Raw genomic sequence first — 22,609 nt, 5'->3', positions numbered from 1 at the left:
TACAGTATATGTAAATACACAGTAGTAATAAATTAAGTTAGTCTAAACTATTTCACTATAATAATGTCAAGCTTTGACCTTTCCAGGAAGCTTATACCAGAAATTAATGATTTCCTTTGTCTTTATAAATTACCTTATTGATCATTTATCAAGCATCAAAACTACTTAATTTTATGCTAAATGAATCAATCCAATCTCTGGCCTTGACAGACAGTTAGCTATAACAAATTGAAAATTTTAAAGAATTATTATTAAATAATAATGGTAAATAATTAAATCACAACTTTATATTTGTTCAAGGGCTTTATCTACATGAATGGGGAAAAAAATGATGTACTGTGCTATCTTATCGCAAACGTCTTGATATTTGTTAAAATTGAACTAACTAGATGGTACGCGCTCGCGTACCATCTAGGTCGTGCCCACAGATGGTTCTCGAATACATAATAATTTCAACGTTAAAAAACTGGCGATTTCAAATGTACGTACCGCAGGAAAATAATACATGTCGTTTACAGGAACGAATAAATAGACACTGTGATTTATGTACTGAACTAAAATTAGCACCCTGGGAATTACTTCCGAAAGAGAAACTTGTCACAAAATGAGACCAATTGTTTAAGTCAAATTTAAACAAACTTAATTTGTGTTTTGTATGTAACATTAGGGTTGAGGGATGGGGAAGAGGATGGGTGCAAAGAGGAACACTTTTTAAATATATTCTTTATCCATGTAGTAACGAAATATTAATTGTTTTCATGTTTTACAAATAATATACCACTAAACACAGTAAAACATTGCGATGTAATACTTTGTTGAAACTATAACCGTCCTAGTCGATTGAAATAGTATAGTACATGTAACGATACATCACTACGACGTGTATAATATGTTTATATAATGTAAAACAATTTGTGAAAACCACCCCTATTCGTGGCAAATCATAAATTCGATTTAATCGTCAATAAATATTAAATCATCTAACTCAACTTAATTAGTAGGCCTAATGGTTTTCAATTGTTTCTTAGAGCCAATTCATACTTAAGTTGGTTCCTTAACCCTACCCACCAAAGTTGTTCTGCATTTAGGGCATGTGATGCACCGTAGGCCTATTCCTCTACTGGCTTTACAACGCTACTCATGCCAGTGAGGGAAGGGTGATGATGTCACATGGGTGGTTTAACTGCAATAATAAAGATTTGTACATAATATACGGCGACTGAAACGCTAGCTCATTATCCGTTAAAAAAAATCTATATCCAACCTCTGCAGCACAGATTGAAAAAAAAATGGATCGAATTTCTGTTATGAGTATACAGTACTTGCCTTTACGACGCCTGAGGGAATAGACACTTGTGGAACGACACAGAGATTGGAATGTTCCATTCATCGCAAATCAATACATTTGTATAAACGTATATTAAATCTATCAAAATAGTATTTTTTAAGAAAATCGGCCTGTCTTCAACATTATGATACTGTACTCGAGCTGTTCAACCGGTTTTCAGCTATTAAAAACAATTATCGTAGGAGGAGATAGGAAAATGCGAAGCCTCCTCGCATTTTTGTGGCGGGTATTTTTCAAAATGGACATCCATTAGACAGTGTATACCACCATCGGAAAACACCCCTATTTGGGGCAAATCGTTGAACCTAAATTCGTTTTAATCGTCAATAACTAATTATCTAACTTAATTTAATTAGTAAACAGGGTTACATCAGGCGGTTAAAATCAGTACCGAAAGTACGAACCAACTTTGTATACCATCGAGTAAAAATTCTAGAAATAAGGCGCGATTTACCGAATTTTGCCCTTACGTAAATTTATATGTAGATAATACCAGCCCTTAAAAATTGCACTCCTAAACACATTTAGTGACAGGTGTGCTGTTTGTATCTAAGGGCGCGTTTATACAACACGCTATTACACGCATATTCTACACGCCTACGAGAAGTGTGTTGTATAACAACAAAGAGATTCCGTGTAATGAGATTTTAATTGCAAAAAAGGCTACTTGGCTGAATCCTAAAATTTGGTGGATTCCCGGTCGCCGTTACCGTGTTGGAAGTGTCCTCAGGGTATATTTTGACCTCTCGTTAAAACAGGTCGTAATATCAATCATGTCATGCGACGTCTAACAAGATTGGGCCCATTTATTGCTGCTTCGCTGCCAGCAATCATCCTCCTACTACGTCTTACGCCTAGCCTGGTAGGGCCAACTCGTAGTGGTAGTAGGCCTCTATAGACTATCCTTTCCCACTCCAAACAGAATAAAAAATAACATCGCAAAAATGACATCTTCTTCCATAGTGTATAGATGAAACAATGAAACCCTTAAAATAACTTTTATCAATTTAAATGAACCGAGAACAAAATAAACAACAATGCAAACGTGAACGAATACAATAATGAAAATGGTAAAAACCGCGCGAATACATCGGACAGCGAGGAGGCAACGATGATTTGTTGACAACAACCCAGCCAACAATTCAATTCAAGCGATCAACGATTTGACCTTTTATCCTAGCATGCACTGCGTGTTGATGAAACTTCCGGTACAACACGGTATCGTGATTTCTAGTATAACAGCAAACGTTAAGGTGGGTTGACCTCGGTCCGAACAACACGCTAAAAATTTAAGCCGTGTTCAAATTTAGGGTGTTGTATAAACACGACCTTAGTGTGTAGAAGTTTGTAGGTTGTAAGTGGTGTACTGTGAGAGATTTTAGGCGTGTTTTAGACAAGTGATAGCACTCCCACCACTCATAAGACTAGGCCTATGATATATGCCAATGCAATAGTATAGTAAATTTAAAATCGGCTTCAATCCTATAAATAAACAATAAACATACGTTATGTGAATGTGAGTGATTTTTTTCATTAAAAAAATGTTAAAAGGAAGCCTACTATCACACGGTCGTTTAATAGTAATGCTGTATGACCCACAATCGTCCAACCAAATGACAAGAATATATTTAGGTTTGTTAATATATTATAATGTATGTAATATTGCGCTTTTTACATAGGCTGATGTTATGCACCAATGTGTATTTGAGTTGATTCATAAGGATGACCGCTTGAACTTCCGACAGCAGATGAGCGCAGATCCTATAATTCCGATGTCCGAGTCGTCTGACTGCATGGCACAGGATTTACAGGCGGCCTCACTCATGCGTAAGTTTTTAAGAATACTAATGTTACCTGTTTTAAAACTTAATGTGACAAAAAAATGTGATGTTCCCATATATGGACATGATGACATCATATCACTACCATATTTGGGAATATCACTACCATAATTGGGCACATCATGCTTGTTTTTTCAAACTAGTTTGATAGTGTAGATACAGCTAAAGAAAAAGAGCCGAAGTAAACATTTTATTTTATGCTACACTATGGTGATGTACATGGCTTCCGTCCAATCCACTTGTAGGACCCTGGAACTTGGCATTTCACCAGCATTTTTCTGAAGAGTTCTTAATTTGTGACATCACAGTACCATGTGACTGTTGTTTTGACAGATAAATGGCTATTATGCTTGAATGATTTTATAATACACTTTATTTAAAAATAAGAAAAGTCATTTTGTATAAAATCATTAAAGGGAAATTCTAAGTTTTTAGATGTACATTGCTATGAGCACAGAAGTTAAACCTGGACTTGCCCTTTAAGTTGGATATTCAGAACCTAATTGATTTTTGATCACCCTGACTTTTTTAGGTAGTAGTAACTGATGAGAAGCTTGGAATCTCAGGTTGTTATTATTATTCAAGGTTTATTTATTAAAACAAAATTGTAGTTGCAGCAAAAGCTGAATTGTTACAATATAGGTATTAAAGGTATTACAAGAACATCATCAATATCATCAATAATACATTTTATTTCTCAAATAAAAACAAAGTAAAGATAAATATTTTCTAAAATACATAATAAATGAGAAAAGGGCTACCCCACTGGAAGCTTCAGCTTTAAAATGTGGGGTCCATCATATTATATTATATCATACATAGACATTGTATTTCTAAAATGCAAATGATTACAGATTAAATTTATTAATTTCTAATTTTAATAGCATCACTCTAAATGCCTACGAATGTGCTCACCCATCATCATTAATCGTCCACAGTGTCTCAAATCGTTAATGTACACATTTCCTTGCCAACTATTATTTGCAATTATGTTTATAACATATGTGGTTGACATTAAGCCCATTTATAATGAGTCAGTACTCCACTCTCTGAGTCATTTATTATGCATATAGAATATGTTTCTAATGTAGGCCTACAGATGTTATATTTTGTACATATTTGTACAACATACAGTAGTTGAACATACCTTGTCAGATGTTTTTACATTATATTTACATTTATGCTATAGATAGTATAACATTAATGCCATTTTAGAACTAAAAATTATATAATAATGATCCGCATTATGCATATATAATATGTTTCTAATGTAGGCCTACAGATGTTATATGTTGTACATATTAATAATGTACAACATACAGTAGTTGAACATACCAGATGTTTTTACAATATATTTACATTTGTGCTATATAGATTGTAAAATCTATACACCATGTAATACTAAAAATTATACAATAATAATCTATGTTTAGTTGTGAGAGAACGACCATCCCTTTCAGAAATGATAAACGATAATCATGAAAGATAAGCATTAAACGTGATACACTGTGCTTAATATGGTATAGTGCATTAACAGATGTTCGTTCATTGTATTTGGTTATTCTTCATTAAACCATGATTAACATAGAAAAAAATTAACAAACCGATAATTCATATTTAATATTCTGTTAATATCATCGTTTTCCCCTTTTTCCAGATTACAATGATAGTGTAAATCGGAACTTTGAATGCCGTTTTCGATGCCTCTTGGATGAGTCTTCAGGTTTTCTGGTAAGAAGTGAACGGTGGATGAAATTGGTACACATATTGTGGTCTATAAAACCTAGGTTTTTGGTTCAAATCTTTGTTTAGTCATTGTATAATTGTATCTTTTATTTTGTTAAGGGGAAACGTTTGAAATACAGAAGTATAACATTAATTGGGGATCTACCATATATCAGAAGTCAAATCCTGGGTTATTGGTTCAAATCTTTGTTTAGTCATTTGTATAATTGTACTATGGCTATATTCCTATTCAGGGGAAAAATTAATTGGGGCTCTACCATATATTAGAATATGTTTATTATGTCAATTCCTTATAAAAGTCTTGTTTACTGTATGTTGAAATAAAATAAATTTGTGATATAAAATATCATTTCAATATGTATAACACATTAATTGCTAACAATTTTTTATTCATGTTGCCAAAATTAATACGCTAATTATATTATGGTTTTATATTTAGAAACTCAAGTTTTCGGGAAAGCTACGACCTCTTCACGGACAACGTGTGCGCGGAAAGGACGGAATCCCCATCGACAAAGACCCGCCGGAATTAGCCTTGTTCGCCCTAGCCTGCCCTGTTGAACAGTACTCTATCGTAGAAATCCACATCAGGAACACGATATTCCGTACAAAGCACGATCTGTCCTTTAAGCCCTTAGCTACCGATAAAATGTAAGTGTAAAAGTTTCATCTTATGCTAATTAAAATTAGATTAGTTACGCTTAATTAACAATAACAAAGATTGTTGGTTAAGGAGTCTCTTAATATTTGAAGATCATTTTACTCTTTGATATAATCTCAATGGGATTCAGTGTTTTGAACGCTGCAACTTAAATATAGGTTCATGATGGTACTGACTCATAATGTTTTTAAATAGGCCGGAGACAAAACACAATACTGAAATAAAACTCTTACAAAATTAACATATGTATTTAGTTTCATGTAATACTGCTATTGTTTAAGACAGGAATAATTGTCTCTACACATGTTCTAAATGTAATTGATACATTTTTTGTGAATCTGAAATGGTAATTTTGTTTAAATACTTCCTGATTGGCCCTATATATTGCCTCTAATTAATTTAAATATATTGTTTAAGGGAGGGACAATTGTCTATTGGGACAATACACATGTTCTACATGAAATGTTATTGATAAAATCTTCAGAATTTGAAATGCTAATTTTGTTAAAATACTTCCTGATTGGCCCTATATTTTGCATCTAATTAGTTTGAATGTTTCTGGTTTGTTACGGGTAATTTATTAAAAGAGAGACATGTTATATGACTCTTTTTAATTATTAGCTTCCTAATTACATGTTGCAGTATTTAATTGAAACGTGACTAGTTAGAGTAGGCACATTATTCATAGTTCAACTGTTGACAAATTGGGTTAAGTAAACAAAACAGTGAACTATTTCAGAAGCAGTATTATTTTCCATGTTATTGTTGTTATTTATATACCAATATTCTTCTGGGCCTCGTGGTCCATAAAGGCTGCAAAATGTATTTATATCACAGAGCTTGAAATCCACCCTAGCAAACTAGAAATATGCTATTAGATTTGCTAGTGGATACCAAAAGTAAATATTTCTAGCACTTATATCATATATTATGTCATCATCAGGACTTTATGTATAACTGGACCACTCCTGGAAATCTATGTTGTTACATTCAACAACAGGGTTAAAACACCAATATTATGTAAAGCGCGACAATGCAATGTATTGACGCAATGTTTTTTTTTTTTTTTTTATTTTTTTTTTTTTTATGTTTTTAGGCAATGTGGCCAAGGATTACCAATAGTGAATTAATCACTGTCCTATCAGATAGGTGGTAATCCCCCTGATACAGGGGCTATTGTGTGAACCAGTTCACCGGGGTAACCCCCTGTATTGCATAATCACAAATGGAAACCGACAATGCAACAGTGCTTCCAACATCGCTAAGGGAAATCAAATCGGTTTGACGTGCAACAAGCAGATTTGATTTCGCACAGCAAGGGGCAAACAAAATTATTGGAAGTCGCTTTCGTTACGTGCTAGTTGGAACCACGCGTTAGCTTATGCTTTATTTCTAAATAAAAAATTGTGAGACTTAAAGTGGCACTGTTTGAAGAATTGAACACATGACCTCAAGAAGAGCCCCCCCCCCCCCCTCCTCAGTATTTAAATCCCCTTTTTGGTTTCGTTTTTATCTGTTTTTGTACTTACATAAGTCAATAAATCAGTAAAGCATATATTTCTGTTTCTTTGCAGGGGTATTGAAGTGTTGGGCTACAGCGAGTTAGAGCTGATTCAGTTACCAGGGTATCACTACATACATTATGAAGATTTGATTTACCTCTCTGACCTCCATAATAACTGTAAGCATATAATGAATCTAAATATACCAGAATTGAAAGTTTAAATTGTTAATTAAAAAACTCTACCACTAATCTGATATCAAAATTATTTTTCGTCAACGTCCTAAATTTACCAATATACCTATGATACGTTTAAATTTTGAGAACCGGTAATCTTAACTATAAATCCGGTGTCACCAAGGACATATTTTTAGGTTTTCGTTGTAATTAGAGTTGGCTTATGAGCTACCCTCAAGCATGGTGCTTTAACATAACCTAAATAAATACAATTTAAACGGCAATACATGTAGTTTGCATATAATGTTGTAAGGCGCCCTTTGTATGCACCAGTTTCAAAATAATGTTTTCGTGGCCAAATAAGCTATACCTTTGGGAAAATGTCAGGAAAGGCTCAGGAAGTGTAGGGTGTCCTGATGCCTGTGTAGAAGTTGAAGGCCGTTGGAATCTTCCTGTTCGGCACACAAGTGGTATTTTCAAATATCATGGATTGGTACTTTATTGATATAATATTATTTAGTGATAGTGATTATCAATGCTCTGTCTACAATATTAAAATATTTTAACCAAAAAAAAGTGTGATTTGTTCAAATATGGTGGTGATATTCCCAAATATGGTAGTGATATGACATCATCATGTCCGTATATGGGCACATTACTTGTTTTTGTAACATTTTCTAATAAATAGGAATGAATATATAATAAAGATACAAATATACCTATCCTAGTAACAGCAATGTGACATATGCCCATTTGGGTACTAAATCAGATCTATAACATAGAGATTTATAGAAATATTTTGTGTTGCACATTTCAGAGTCTTTGGTTTATATTCTCTTTGTATTGATTTTAAAATTGTTGACAAACTTAACATAAAATTATTTCTGTATCATTTAATTATAATTTTTTTTCATAGTGCTTCGCAAAGGAGATATCGACTACTGCTATTTTCGTTTGTATCGCAAGGTTGGAAAATGGATGTGGGTTCAAGTCAAGCCTAGACTGATGTACAAGAACGATCAACCAGACTACATTGTGTCCACTCACAGGCCCATGAGGTATGATATTAAGTTTGATTTAGTACCGTATATCCTTGGGTATGATCCCACTTCAGGTCTAATCCCACCCGTACTTTATGTCTGGCCCCAGGTATATTCCCAGTGTTGACTTTTGGTCTGTATGCAGGCCTCTCTATAGCCAACCAGTTGAGTTTTACAGGAAATACTAAAAGCTCTGTCTGCATTATCAAACTAGTTTGACTAAAAAAAAGTGTGCTCGAATACGGTAGTGATATGCCCAAATATGGTAGTAATATGACATCATCATGTCCATATATTATGGGCACATACACATAAAGTTTGATAGTGTGTAGACAGCTTTACCATGCTATTCTTAGTTCTTTCTTTAAATATTGATAATGATGTATATTTGTTTAATGATTTAGTGATGAAGAAGGGGAGAAGTATCATAAACAAAGAAGGAATCCATTTCAATTTCCTTTCAAGACAAAATCATCTTTATATGATATGAACAATCCATATCCACCAATGCCTAAAGGTAAGACTAGGGAAATTATGTTGTTTACATTCAATGTAAATGTCACAACACAAAGTAAACAAAGAGGTTGGAAGATACCATTAGTACTTAATAGAGTTGTACAACAAAGTCAACTTACTAGATGCAACTTCATTGGAGCCTGCTTCAACAGAAATTTATTATCTCCATCAATGTTTTAACTGTATATATGAACTGTTTTATAAGTTGTTTTGTGACTGTGCAATTTGGTAATAGTCACTCTCATACTGTACATTTAAAAGTAACACATCCAAATGCAAACTTCAAGTCAATGGCTACCAGATGATTCTGTGAGACGGTTATTTGAACCAGTACCAGTACCACATATATATATATATAAATATATTAACCATCACTTCTGCTGCTAGTCTCTTGTTTGAAAAGTGTACCTCAGGAAAAAGTGGGGTTCATTTGAACTCTTTTACCACCGCTGGTTGCTTGATTGTATTATGAAAAAAGTTAATATTTACTGTGTTTGTTTTCTTATTGTAGAAATTATTAACTATATCAATAGTGGCTTCAAACCACAAATAGGAAAAGAAGGTGGTCCACCTATAAACTTTGGTGCAATGGGACCACCACCTAATGGTGGTATGCCTCCTGGCAGAGGACCACCTAATGGCAGTATGCCCCCTGGCAGAGGACCACCTAATGCCAGTATGCCCACTGGCAGTGGACCACCACCTTGTATGCGACCTCAGAATTCAACTCCAAAAGCCATAGCAGTTGTGACACCGAGGAATATGCAGCCCCCGAATGGTTTTGGTTCCAGGCCACCAATGCGTACTGTGGTACAGACATCATTGCCAGGTGGGACTAGCAACAGAGTTGATACTGTGCAGTCATTTGTCGGCCCTGACGGAGTACAGAACACCATACTACAAACACAGGTAAAATGATCTTACCGCATTCAGTGACATGTACGGAGTGGGGAGGAGGGGGGAAAGGGCAGCCATAACCAACAGGTGATTGGTTGTTAAGCAAAATCACATAGAGCTGCAGGGCATCACATATGCAAAACCCAGGAGAGCAACAAATCGCTCTCCTCAAATCACCGAGGAGAGCAATTCGCTCTCCTTGCAAACATTTTAAATCGCTCTCCTATGTAAATATGTAAAAAAATTACAATGTTTGAATTTGACCACAAAAGTTAAATTCTATTGGTTTTGCTACCAAAAAAAAATTATTAGCGCACACTGCCGCTATAATCTATTATATTATAATCTATAAATCTTTTATTAATAAATACAGGGCTGAAAATTAACCTTTAAACCATAGTGGCCAGCAGGGCCAGTTGAAGTTGAAGGATGGTCGCCCTTATTAAAAATGGCTGGCCCTTATTAATTTTGTGTACATTTTTTTTTTGCCCAAGGGAATTTATCCCCACCCCTCCCAATTATATCATTTATTACTTTTGATAATTAACTTACTCTCCCCAAAATTCCTCCCTCCCCCACTCCCCTCCCACACCCACATTCACACACAATATTTTCCGTGGGGATCGTCATTGAAAAAAATCAATCCCTGAGTAGGCCTAGATTGGGTTTCAGGAGCCTGCCTGGAGAATCCTGACCAACATGTCTTTAGCCTACTAGGCCTAGCTTTTCTAGCCTAGCTTGTTGGCCTACTACCTGTATTTCATAAATTATACAATTCTAACATGCAATAGCCATTAAAATATTGATAATAAGTTACAAAGTATCATTTTAAAATAATTAAGAAAGATATTTAATCGTGTTTACATGTGTCACACATGCACGCACAATTTGGGGAGAGCTACCTTCCTTCTAGAAGATGATGACGTCACACGTCAGCACGTGTTTTGAGGAGGATTTGAGTGACCAAAATTGGTTGGAACTTTTGAAGAAATAATCCATCAATGACATAATTAAAGCAACTAAGTTTTTAAATAATAAACATTATATTTAGGCCTCCTATTAATGTTTCCTTTCAAAATTAAATATATTTTATAAACTCGTTCCATAAAAACATGCAGTAAGCATAAAAGGAACAATTATTGGTTGCTGTAAAGGAAGTATTTCTATGTGACACCGTACTGGATGCACTATGAGGCGATGAAGTAAACTCGTCCTTGAATGCAGGCAGGGGAATCCTCTTGTTTGGTACCTAACCTCGCACTGTGAGATGGAGCGTGATTAATTGCTCTCCCTGAAGGTTGTTGATCGCGCTTGCGATCCTTAAAAACGAGGGACTGCTTGTAGCTTTTCCATCATATCGGGAGATTACACACGTCACGTGTATACAAAAGTTGTACGTCCGGTCGGCCTCGTGTTTTATTAGTAGACTAGATAGCTAGCTAGCTAGACTGTTGTTTACTTTGCTTTGTCGTCGTCGAGTATGACTCCGCCGCCTTCTCGAGCTTTTATAATTTATGATGATCGATTGTCTTCTAGGCCTGTCATTGTAAGCGTTTTTCACATTTTTAACTTTTAAAAATCCACGTGTTTTTAGGCCTCTTGACAGAAAAATCAACACTGTCAAAAGCTAGGCTCTATTTTGAAAATTAAGGAGCGCGATAAATTGCTCTCCTCGAAGCCTGTTGAGGAGCGTGGTCGCGCAGGCGCTCCATATAAATGATGCCCTGGAGCTGGAAAATAGTACGAAAATAAAATAAAGCTATTTATGTTTTAAATTAAAGATTTACATAAAATGCTATAAATTAATTTGGGAAAATCAACTACTTTCCCTGCACATAATGTATGAAACATTAAACTGAAAAATCTTCTTTTTTTTTTTAGGTAACAAGATGTACTAAAGAGATACAGAAATTGAAGATCCCCGATATTGGTGCTGGCTTCTCCGATGCTGATGTAATGCAGGTAGCATCTATGATCACGGATCACAGCGAACAAATGTTGACCGATCAGCTTTCTTCTGGTGTGCCCATTTATGATTCTGATATCCCATCGTTTGATGATACAATTAAGCCTCTTGACAGACTAACAGACATTACTGATACGCATGAGTTGTTACCTGAACAGCCAAGCCAGATTTGCCAATTTCCAAATGTGCCTAAGAATACTGCGTCTGTTTCGTGTATGCAGCAGAACGCGACCGAAGTTCTTGATTCAAAAGAGAGGATCATGTTTCAGGGAGTTAATAGCGGAGCTATGAACCAACAAAATAGTATGTCCTTCGCGAGTAATAGTTTACCGAATCAAACAAATTTTCAACAAATATGTGGAAATGCTTTACAGAAATCAAGCAGAAATCTATTTCCAGAAGGAAATAGACATCAGAACACTTTTTCGGCAAGTGGATCCAAGCTGCATGACATGCTTACAAATCCGGTACATACCACTCGACAACAAACTAACCCACAGAAACCCCCTACAGATAACTTAAAACGAGAACGAACTCATACATTAGAATATTTGCCAAATGGCCCTAGTCAGACGAATTCCGCTCAATGTCTAGGAAATTCAATGTCGTTCCAAGAAATTCAAACTAACCAGTTGATGGCTCAAGGAAAACCGATGCAATCAGCACTCAATCAATATATTTCTCCGGTCGTTTCCAACTTTGAAACACCTGGAAATCATGGAATGATACCCATTGAAAATACTGAGGTTTCCTTACAGCCGAATTTCAGTGAAGTAGCTTTTAATACTTCTCAAAATTTGAGCAGCAGTTCAATGCCGGTTGTTGAAAACCAGAGTACAATGGTGAATGGAGCTGGCATGATAAGTGATGATAACCAAAGATTAATGAAGGCGAGAAATCCTTACGGAATGCATGAGTTAAACCAGCCAACAAACAATCACTTTGTCAATACAAAAGCAACAGGAATTGCACAGAATCAAATGCAGAGTTTAGCCTCTGAATATAAAATGATGAATGGAAATCAAGGAATAAGTAATTCTGGATTTGGGAATTTACAAAACCAAAGAATAACACAAACTGGGATTGGTGACAATCAACAGGGAATGAGACCTATCCAGAACCATACAATTCCATGTGCTAGAAATCAAGGAATCAACAGTCAAGAGATTCCGGGAAATAATCAAAGAATTAAAACTTTTGTAAATCAAGGACAACCAAATTCTCAAGTAATAAATAATTTGAGAGGGCATGGAATTCCAAATGCTGGAAGTAATCATGAATTAGTATATGCCAAAAATCAAGGAGTTCCCACTACTCAGAATAATCCTAATATATTGGATTATTGGAGTCAAGGGAATCTGAACTCTGGAAATCAACTAGGAATGAATGGCAGGGCTCAAGGAACAACAGTCCCGCAAAATCAAGTAGGAGTGAATGGCAGGGCTCAAGGAACAACAGTCCCGCAAAATCAAGTAGGAGTGAATGCCAGAACTCAAGGGATTACATCAGTCCCGCAAAATCCACTCGGAATGAATGCCAGGACTCAAGGAATTATGTCAGTCCAGCAAAATCAACTTGGAATGAATGCCAGGACTCAAGAAATCATGTCAGTCCCGCAAAATCAACTCGGAATGAATGCCAGGACTCAAGGAATCATGTCAGTCCCACAAAATCAACTTGGAATGAATGCCAGGATTCAAGGAATTACATCGGTCCCGCAAAATCAAGTAGGAATGAATGCCAGAACTCAGGGAATTATGTCAGTCCCACAAAATCAACTTGGAATGAATTCCAGAACTCAAGGAATACAATTTACTCAAAATCAACATGGAGTTCCGGGAAACCAGGGAATTAGCAACACTAGGAATCAAATCTTGATGAATTCCCAAAATTCAGGAATGGTCAGCATGAACAATCTAAGAATGGTAAATCAACAAAATTATGGAATGTTAAATCCAGGAAATCAGGGTTTTGGAAATGTGGCCTTTCAAGGCATGGAAGAGGACGGAAGTCAATATTCAACCAATCCCGGAATGAGAACATCAGAAATGGATCAAGCCAGAATACAGCAGGAAATGCTGGAGCTGATGGCATTATCGGGTCAAGGTGTCAAGGGTCATAACTTTGACCCAAGTTTAGTTATGAACCGACAGAACATGGTTATTGCAAATGAGCAGAGATTGATTTCAGCTAACAAGATGACAATGCCAAAACAAATGCAAAACTATGGAATGAATAATGTAGACATGGTCTATTGTGGGAATGAGATGCATCTAAACAAACAAATGGTAAGATGTATAAGGGGTCATGGCAAAATTTTTCTACTGCAGTAACTCTTTTTTTTTACTGCAATAATGCATGTGTTAAGTGTTAAAAAATATAGTTACTGCAGTAAATGCAGTATAAAAATGTTGACACTCTCTTTAGAATTAAAATTTATTGGCCATCTCAATTTAATAATTTTATCTAAATAATTTAACTTGTTTTTACAGGATGAGAGAAACATGAGGGTGACTGGTGAGCCTTCTTCTAGGCTCTCGACAGACTCTGGCGGAACTGCTTATAACTCGCCATTAAATGTAAGTAATACTCCCATTTTGCAACTTTGTCGAAATACTGGCATATATAGCCATAGTAGCAAAAGCATGTTATAGGCCATATGACCACTCTGGCCATAATTGAATTGCTTGACCATATTAACTTCTTTTTTAATCTTTGTCATAAAAAAAAGTTAAATGTTTATAGTGCCTTGTTAAAAAAAATTGATGTTTTGTTTCAGATATTCGATAACTACAGCAGTCCTGAACACCAGCAGTTGACGCCTAACTCTGTCTTTTCATCACCGCCTGGGGTGTGTATAATATTGTTGTTGTTCTAGTACTGTAAAACCTTGAAAAGAAGCTCATGGGACTCTTGGGTGGGCTTCTATTTGCAAAATTGTTGACATTTAAATGCTTTTTTTATTTTACAGGGCGGTGATTCGCCAAACACAGGACTGTCGCAAAATACGTTACCTGGTGACAATTGTCATAGGTTCTACTGAGGTTCAGTAGAGTTACGAGTTTGAAATTCTGACTTCATTGCAAAGCTCTAGTTTGATTTTGTATTAGAGATGATGTTTCTGATTTTTGCCACAAGCCTTTGGAATATTTGTAGGATTACGTAATCTGTTGATTGTAGGTGGATTTTTCAAGGTAGTCTGATGTGCTGCTCAGTACTCGTAGTTGACACCGTTTTCAGCAAGTTGACGTGACAAGAACGATGTTTTTATCGTGATATCACTATTTGGATATACGGTTGTGACGCCATCAAGCATCAATCATATGAAGCGAATATTAGCGTTGTTTACACGATATGAAGAAAGTTTTAAAAAGTTAATATGGCAGTCTAAAGCCGAGCAGTTAAAACGAATTAATATTTAATACGTTGCATGAGATTTCTAGATTTAAGTATACTTTGAAACCAAAAATTTGTCTGCTTGTGGTAAAGGGGCCAGCTCATTGAAAAAGAAAGGCTTTAGTTTTCTTTCCCAAAATTATTTTTATTTGTCAAATTAAGTCTTTTAATTTACAATCCCTCCATTCAGTCATGAGCTTCCCTTTTTAAAATTTAAGTTTAAAATCATTTAAAATTAATTTTCTTTTTTTTTTTTATTGATTATGAAATTATGTATTATATAATTATTTTTTTTCTTTTTCCAAAATATCATCTCCCATTTATGTCAGCCTCTATCTGTTCATTGAGATATTAAGTGTATTTATAAGTCCATATACCAAGTCAATGAGTTACATTGCGTGAAAAATGATTGTGATTGAGAGATGTTAATGAACGAATACATTGCTGGCTCCTTTATTGTTTTTAAGCAAGCCTCCCATTTTGGGAAAAGATGAACCAAATAAATAGTTTGTTAATCAGAATGCCAAAGTAAAGATGCATGCTCATTTGTATAATTGACTTACCTAAAATTTTCGAAAATATCAAGTCATTTATAACGAGAATTTTATTTTAAAAAATATTACAATGACATTAATGGGTGCATTCTTCGAGTGAGTGCTTTCTTCGTCCACCGAATCGCTCTGAAAATGACAACTCAAAATTATATATTTAATTTTTGTATATCGGGGGAGGGGGATAACAGTGGTTACAATATTTTTAAGATAATCCATCAATGCTACGTATTCTACAGGTTTAAAAATAAATCGAATTTCCATTGAAAGCTAAGCCAAAGTTTTACAGGAATGCTGTATAGAGTTTGTTGTGGAAATTTACATACTGTTTTGAATAAATTCATATTCAGCTGCATGAATTTGCATATTTTAAATAGATTGAATGAAATTTGGGTTTTGATAAGGAGTAATTAAAAGATTATTGTATTTGTAATAAACAAAGAACTTTTTTTTTAAATTAATTCTTACTCGGGAAAACTTAAATATATGAATAGTGTTTAGCATGTGATACAGGGTATGTGAGGCAAAAACCTATTCACACTTTGAAATGGCTATTTACACTTGAAATCACTATTTACACTTTGAAATATATCTATTACAGTTACTTAGTGAATTTACTGTTTTCCATGTTTAGTGAAACTCATCACAGTAGAGGGAGACAAAATTAGTGGAGACTTACCATGTCTATCGTTGCTGCAAGATGGTTACCATGGTTACCTTTACTGAATTCATCGTTTTTATATTCTATTTTTTAGAAAAATTATTATTCAGAAGCTACTGAACAAATTATATCTAGTTATAATATCAGGGTACATATTTTTCAGTCGATGTTTTTTTTTGTGTGAGAAAACTGTAATATACTGTGTAATGTTTTTATTTTTAAAAAGTGTGTGTTTTACTTTTTATTATTAATCTAAAAACATGTGCCAATAAATGTTATTGTAGGTCATGTTGTTTTATTATGGGCATGTGGTAGTTAGGAACAAAATAGAAGCTTATCAGCCGAGAGGTTTTTTTTAAATCGTCTGTTATTAATGTTATATGCATTGTTAAATCAGGGAAGAATGAAATTACACACATTTAATTTCACCCTCTTCCCTGGTTGTCAAACTAAACTGAAATTCTTTCAATACATTTAATATTTTAGTAATATAGTGAAAGCAAGTGCTTTAATTAAGGTATGATAGCCTTTATTGATTTGATTTTTAACAAAAACAGGTAAAGACTCGGTAGGCAGGAAGATGTGTTTTGCCCATCTTTATTGTTTTCACATGATCATTTTATGAAGCCAATATTGTCCATATAATGCTTTTTTGTAACTTTTGTTGCATCAAAAACGCAAATAAATAAATTTTATGTACAAATATAGCTTTTAAAATGTACAATTTACCAATTTTTCATTTTGACTAACTGTATTAGCGGTGCCAAGGAAAGAGTTTTTTTATCCTATGTTAGTGAATATTTTAAAAACTCTGATTTTTTTTTTCTGTGGCTTAAGGAATGTTGATTGTCTTTAAAGATATAAGTGGATAGTTTAAAAATTGTAAAACATTATTTTTAGTAGGCTGAGGTGCACACTTATGAAGCCAGCCTATGCCTCTGGATTTTTTGCTAGTTTGTCAATATTGTATGCATGCACTGTGTTACATTAAAGCATCTCATTCACAATAATCAATTTATACAAAAACAATCTGAAATTGTTTAATCTTTACTCAATATAATTATTTAATTTCTATTGTCTTTTTAAAATTAAGTTAAGTAAATGCTACCTAATTAATGTAAGTCAATTCGTCGCCGTTATTTGCGTAAACTGTAATATTATAAATTAGTTTATTTACTGTTTATTGAATATTATAATTAGGTGATATTATAATGTGTGATACATATATAGTTTTCACATATGACTATGAATCCATATGTTATGCAAATTTATGCATTTATAATTATGTTGATACAAGTGCATTTTATGTAAATGTTGAATTCATATTTATAGATATTTATGAATATGCATTAATATGCAAATATTCACATTTATATGTAAATTATTAGTTCAGATAAAAACATTTGCACTAGTTTACACAAGTGTTTGCTAATATGTAAATTTCTGATTTGCATATGTTGATTATTCACACTGTGGTGCTTTTTAGCTTCATCACACGTCACCTTCAATTTATTAGTATAGTTTAAATCATGATAATATTTTCTGTTTTTACGTTTTTGGTGCATACATTTTCCGCAATTTTTGATTTATATATGCATGTCATATTATACTTAGTGTCCAGTTCTTATTTATAACTTCATTTTGTAAATTTACATATAACTATTGTTGTATGTTTTTCATTATTTTCTCGTTTAAAGCCCACCAAATTAATTTACTTTGGTTGTTAAGCCTTATTTGAAGATTTCCTACACGTACCTGTAAATGTAACATTAAGTGTTGTGCATAGTAACCAATTTAAATGAAAACATAAATATTAAATTAGTTTAACACTTTCATGTTTACATCTCTGTTTTGTAAGTTAAAAAAAAACTCAGTATTAATGTTATTTGGTAGATTTTAGTTTATTTTGGGATGTATACCCAAACCATCGATGTGAAATAAGTGTTTATCTCGTAGTTTTATTATCTTTTCGTCGCCTTTTAGTTTCGAGTGAGAAGTTCTGGTAGTAAAACTAGAATCAAATATTCGATACAATATTTCCTCTTGTCTACAAAAATTAAATTTTGTACATATGAAAGATATCAATGTTCATGTTGTGATTTATTGCATAGGTATTATTTTTTTTGGTGGGGGTGGGTGGGGGGGGGGGGATAAAGTGGTGGTGGTCAAATTTCCACTTATATGGGGTCCCAAAATCAGCGGTACCAATCCATTTTCAGGGATGTAGCAACAAGAAATAAAGTGGCACAGTTTTCTCAAGAAAAGGGAACAATCTCTGTTCAAGCCACTGGGTTGTCAAAGGCCTGTGTGAAAAAGTGGTCAGGTTGAAACTTAATACCAACCATACTGGTGGCTATTGCACTGATTGTTTATATTTTAAATGAGATATGTGTTGTTTGATCTTCGGATTGTGATCTAAGACTTGTATTGGAAACATTCACAATGATTTCACTTGCATGCATTTTCCTCTTGTGAACCATGTTTCAGCCATGCCGTCAATAACAACATACAGCCCTTAAACTGACATATACAAAGCATGCGTTGAAGTAATGCACCTACCAGTACTACTACTAGTGAATATACTTAAAAACAAGTAGATGCATATTAAAGTATAGTAAATAAGGTTTTGTAGAAGTATCTTTTTTTATTTACTTACATGGTCCAATACTCAGTGGAGTAACAGCTATAAGCGCTCACTGGCTAAACCCAGGGGCTCTGCATATTATGAGGGCCCCTGAGCAGTGTCCAGGAAAAAGGCATTAAAATATGTCGAAAAAGGCTAAAAATACCTGTCTCTCCACTGTTAGAGGGCCACTTAAGGTTTCTAAGACAGAGGCCTTGGGCCTTTGCGTTACGCCACTGCCAATACTGCAATTTTAGATTTGCATAAAATCATGGTTTATGGAAGCACCCTATAGAATCTTTTGATAATTCATTTTATCAGTAACTGTCTATTTTTGGTTTAGCATTACTGAGCAGTTGATGATTCATTGGTAGCATTAGTGTACCACTTCCCGCTTGAGATAATTTAAGCCGAAAATGTATAGGGATATGGTGTTGACGATATGTCGACGCCTTTATTTGATGCCGTTTAAAACCAACCAATTAAGCTCTGTCTACACTATCAAACTAGTTTGACGACAAAAAAAAGTGTGATGTGCCCAAATATGGTAGTGATATACCCCAATATGGTAGTGATATGACCATATATGGGCACATCACATTTTTTTGTCACATAAAGTAGTATGTAAATTTCAGATTACTAAAAATAAAAACACATGGAACAATAAATACACATACAATATCCTTTTTATTGTCTTCAATTTAAAACTATTGAAATCAATTTAAATTAGAGTACTTTGGCAAGCTAAGCACCATTGAACACGCATACCTCCGCTCCTCCCCCCACACCCCACAACATTTTTATGATGATTAATATTAATCATTGTACAATTTAAACATCCATTATAAAAACTATTACCAAACGTTTAAAAAATCATTTAAATTTATTTTGTAGATATTTATTTAGCATAATTACGTCGTTAACATATTGGCAAGCTAAGCACCATCCTCTCCCTCCAATAAAGTGTGTTTACATTAATAATTAGATATCATACAATTTTAAACATTCCTATAGTATTATATAGTCAAAACCCTACTAACCAAACCAATTCATGTAAAGTTATATTACATTATTATAATTTTTATTTGTTTATAGATTCAATTATTTACAGTTTATTTCACACAATCTAAACATTCGGAAGCAATACATTTCTGCACACTACTCACCTGAAAAAAAAGGGTACGCATGAAAAATCAATTTTCAATTGGATTTATGAATGAAGTTATTTCAGTTTTTATCTACTACTATACTATCACTTGAAGATAAAACCACAATGCATTATTTTAGGTTAAATGTACTTAACTTTAACTATATATCTCTCAAGGATAAATATTTGTGCGTAAAATAGAAGGATTTTCTGTATTGCCCAAATTCATGTTCCATTAATTATCTGGCCAGTATCATGGGACACATTATAAAATACAGATGTCACAATCACACTTTATTACAGAATGTGCCTAGGATATACTGGACATACAGATACAGTACCAAGGATAAATATTTGTGCGTAAACTATAATTCATTTTTGGTATATTATTGTTAACACCTTAGCTAGATTCATACGTTTTTCAAACGAATTATTAATGATAACATGTTTCTTTCATTGTTCTTTAACAAACAAACATGGTCCAACCGACATTAATTCAATGTTTTTTATTAATTTAGTAACTGCTTTTAAATTTGTTCGACTCTTTGCGACAACTGCTAAACCATTTATGAATACAGTTTCTTCCCTGCGTAATGACATCATACCGTGTGGTTCGGAAGTGTACCGAACTCGACACCGCATCCTTATACCGACTTCTTTTGTAATCTCTGTACCGTCAATTTTAGAGTTTATTTCAGTTTGCGTTTCATCAACATCTTCCACGATCGCATGCCCGATAGGACGCCTCCGCAGGTTGCAAATTGTAAATTTATCGCCATGCTCGACAGCGATTAAACTAAATCCGTAACCGTCGTCATTGGAGTCCGACCAAAAATAGTTTGAGTTTAAGTTTTTTATTTTGGATTCGAATGTGATTCTTTTTCCGTATCCTTGGCTAATGCTTAGAAGATGAAGAGCACGACCTTCAAATAAGTATTTGTTCTTGACCCCTAACCTTCGAACTTTGTACTTGAAACCTGGTAAAATACACTGATCAACATGTACACCTACAAACAAAATTAAAAAGTGTTTTAATATTAGGCCTAGGCCTAGTTATTACATTTTTTTATTACATTAATTGTAAGGTTAGTTTACATCATCATCAAAAGAGAATAAATTTAATTAAGATTAAGTCACGGCCACCTAATAAATGTAATTACTTTATTTTAAATTAATTATAATAAATATAAAATTCAATTTGTATTTTATTTATTAAATAGGGCCTAGCCTAGCTGGGTCATTCTTCAGTAAGTGTCTAAAATCGTGTCCCGATACTTTGGTGGGATAGATATTGAAAATTCATCATTAAAAAAAAAAAATTCTTGGCTTATTTTATAATCAACATTATTGTAAATATAATTAATTACATAAACCAAAAATAATAACATTGATATTGTTAATTTTTATAAAAATGTTTCTGGCAACCCCCTAAAACCTCATGTCCCGATCGTACATCTTCAATTTTATGATCGCCGTATATTTGATAGCAGGACTTTTGTTATTGAAAATATTGTAACAAGTTAGTTAATCATGATTTCATGCGATTTTATTGATCAAAATACGTACATCTCTATAGGCCTAGGCCTGGCCTACATAGGCCCTACATTAAATCTAAAATTTTAAAGTTTTTGTTTGGAAAAAGCTTGTCCCGCAGTTTTGTGTCATATCCGTCACATAATTTAAATGTGCCGTCTACAGTTTAATGAACGACGGGGAAGTTAATTATATTGAAATAAAACTAGCCGCACATCATTTTCAATAAAAGAGGCTATTATTTATTAAATTAAATGTAGCACCATACTATATACATACCTTCAACAGACAGTTCATGCTTTCGTAAACAAATGAGCCCACAATCATTAATTGAATTGCTCTCATCATTTTCTTTATCTTCCAATTTCATCAATTTCGTAAAACCTCCTTTTTCAAGAGGCATTTGCAATGCACTATGCCTTGTCTTTTCGAAAATATCATCTCTTTCACCATCATTTCGCCATCCATCCAAATATGGGTTGTTGTTCGCATCATCCTCTAGCTCTGCAGTAGCACCGCCGTGCCGTGAAAAGCAACCTTCATCGGCGGTTTGATCAAAAGGCATTCTCACTTCTTGAATTGGTGGTTAAAAAAATAAGGAGCAGTCGAGTTATATTTGAATTATTAAATTAATGTAAACTCAGTTCTTTTACAAAACTCACGTAATTTCGTTTGTTTACGATTGGTATCTAGCTAATATTTTTAGCTTTGCCAACAAAACAAAGTGCATCTAGGCCTATCTGCTTGCTATGTTATTGCTTATGATTTTACACACGTACTCATTCATTAAGCGCCAAGCAAAAACATGCTGCTACCACGATCAATTCCACTCATTGATTGGCTCAATTTTCCTCATCTGGCGTCTCTAAAGGTAATCCAACTTCCTAATAAGGCTTTCTATGCTGTTATTGGTTGATTGCACATCCCTTCAAAAGGCATGTGTTCAGCGTGATCGCGACGTGAAAATTCTAATGTTATTATTATGAGGGAAATGCACGTGTTTTA

General features: G+C 34.0%; 2 protein-coding genes across 2 annotated transcripts in view; one reads left to right on the top strand and one right to left on the bottom strand.

The window, feature by feature from the left end:
• LOC140055708 (uncharacterized) overlaps positions 1 to 18,382 on the top strand; it is a 58,372-nt gene extending 39,990 nt beyond the window's left edge. Inside the window, exons 5-15 of the mRNA XM_072101081.1 lie at positions 3,028 to 3,175; positions 4,847 to 4,920; positions 5,375 to 5,586; positions 7,171 to 7,277; positions 8,191 to 8,332; positions 8,719 to 8,831; positions 9,342 to 9,739; positions 11,609 to 13,981; positions 14,186 to 14,272; positions 14,473 to 14,544; positions 14,665 to 18,382. Coding sequence (XP_071957182.1) covers positions 3,028 to 3,175; positions 4,847 to 4,920; positions 5,375 to 5,586; positions 7,171 to 7,277; positions 8,191 to 8,332; positions 8,719 to 8,831; positions 9,342 to 9,739; positions 11,609 to 13,981; positions 14,186 to 14,272; positions 14,473 to 14,544; positions 14,665 to 14,736 — 3,798 coding nt within the window. The 3' untranslated portion in view covers positions 14,737 to 18,382. The remainder of the gene's footprint in view (positions 1 to 3,027; positions 3,176 to 4,846; positions 4,921 to 5,374; positions 5,587 to 7,170; positions 7,278 to 8,190; positions 8,333 to 8,718; positions 8,832 to 9,341; positions 9,740 to 11,608; positions 13,982 to 14,185; positions 14,273 to 14,472; positions 14,545 to 14,664) is intronic.
• Positions 18,383 to 19,600: 1,218 nt separating this feature from the next.
• LOC140055666 (uncharacterized) lies at positions 19,601 to 22,515 on the bottom strand. Its single transcript, XM_072101029.1, has 2 exons — positions 21,884 to 22,515; positions 19,601 to 21,078 (listed from the first exon to the last, which is right to left on the bottom strand). The coding sequence occupies exons 1-2, from the start codon at positions 22,167 to 22,169 to the stop codon at positions 20,525 to 20,527; spliced, it is 840 nt and encodes a 279-aa protein (XP_071957130.1). The 5' UTR covers positions 22,170 to 22,515; the 3' UTR covers positions 19,601 to 20,524.
• Positions 22,516 to 22,609: the final 94 nt, after the last annotated feature.

Source organism: Antedon mediterranea, chromosome 7 (assembly GCF_964355755.1).
Source record: "Antedon mediterranea chromosome 7, ecAntMedi1.1, whole genome shotgun sequence".
NCBI classification, from domain to species: Eukaryota; Metazoa; Echinodermata; class Crinoidea; order Comatulida; family Antedonidae; genus Antedon; species Antedon mediterranea.
This window is presented reverse-complemented; position numbering and strand designations above follow the sequence as displayed.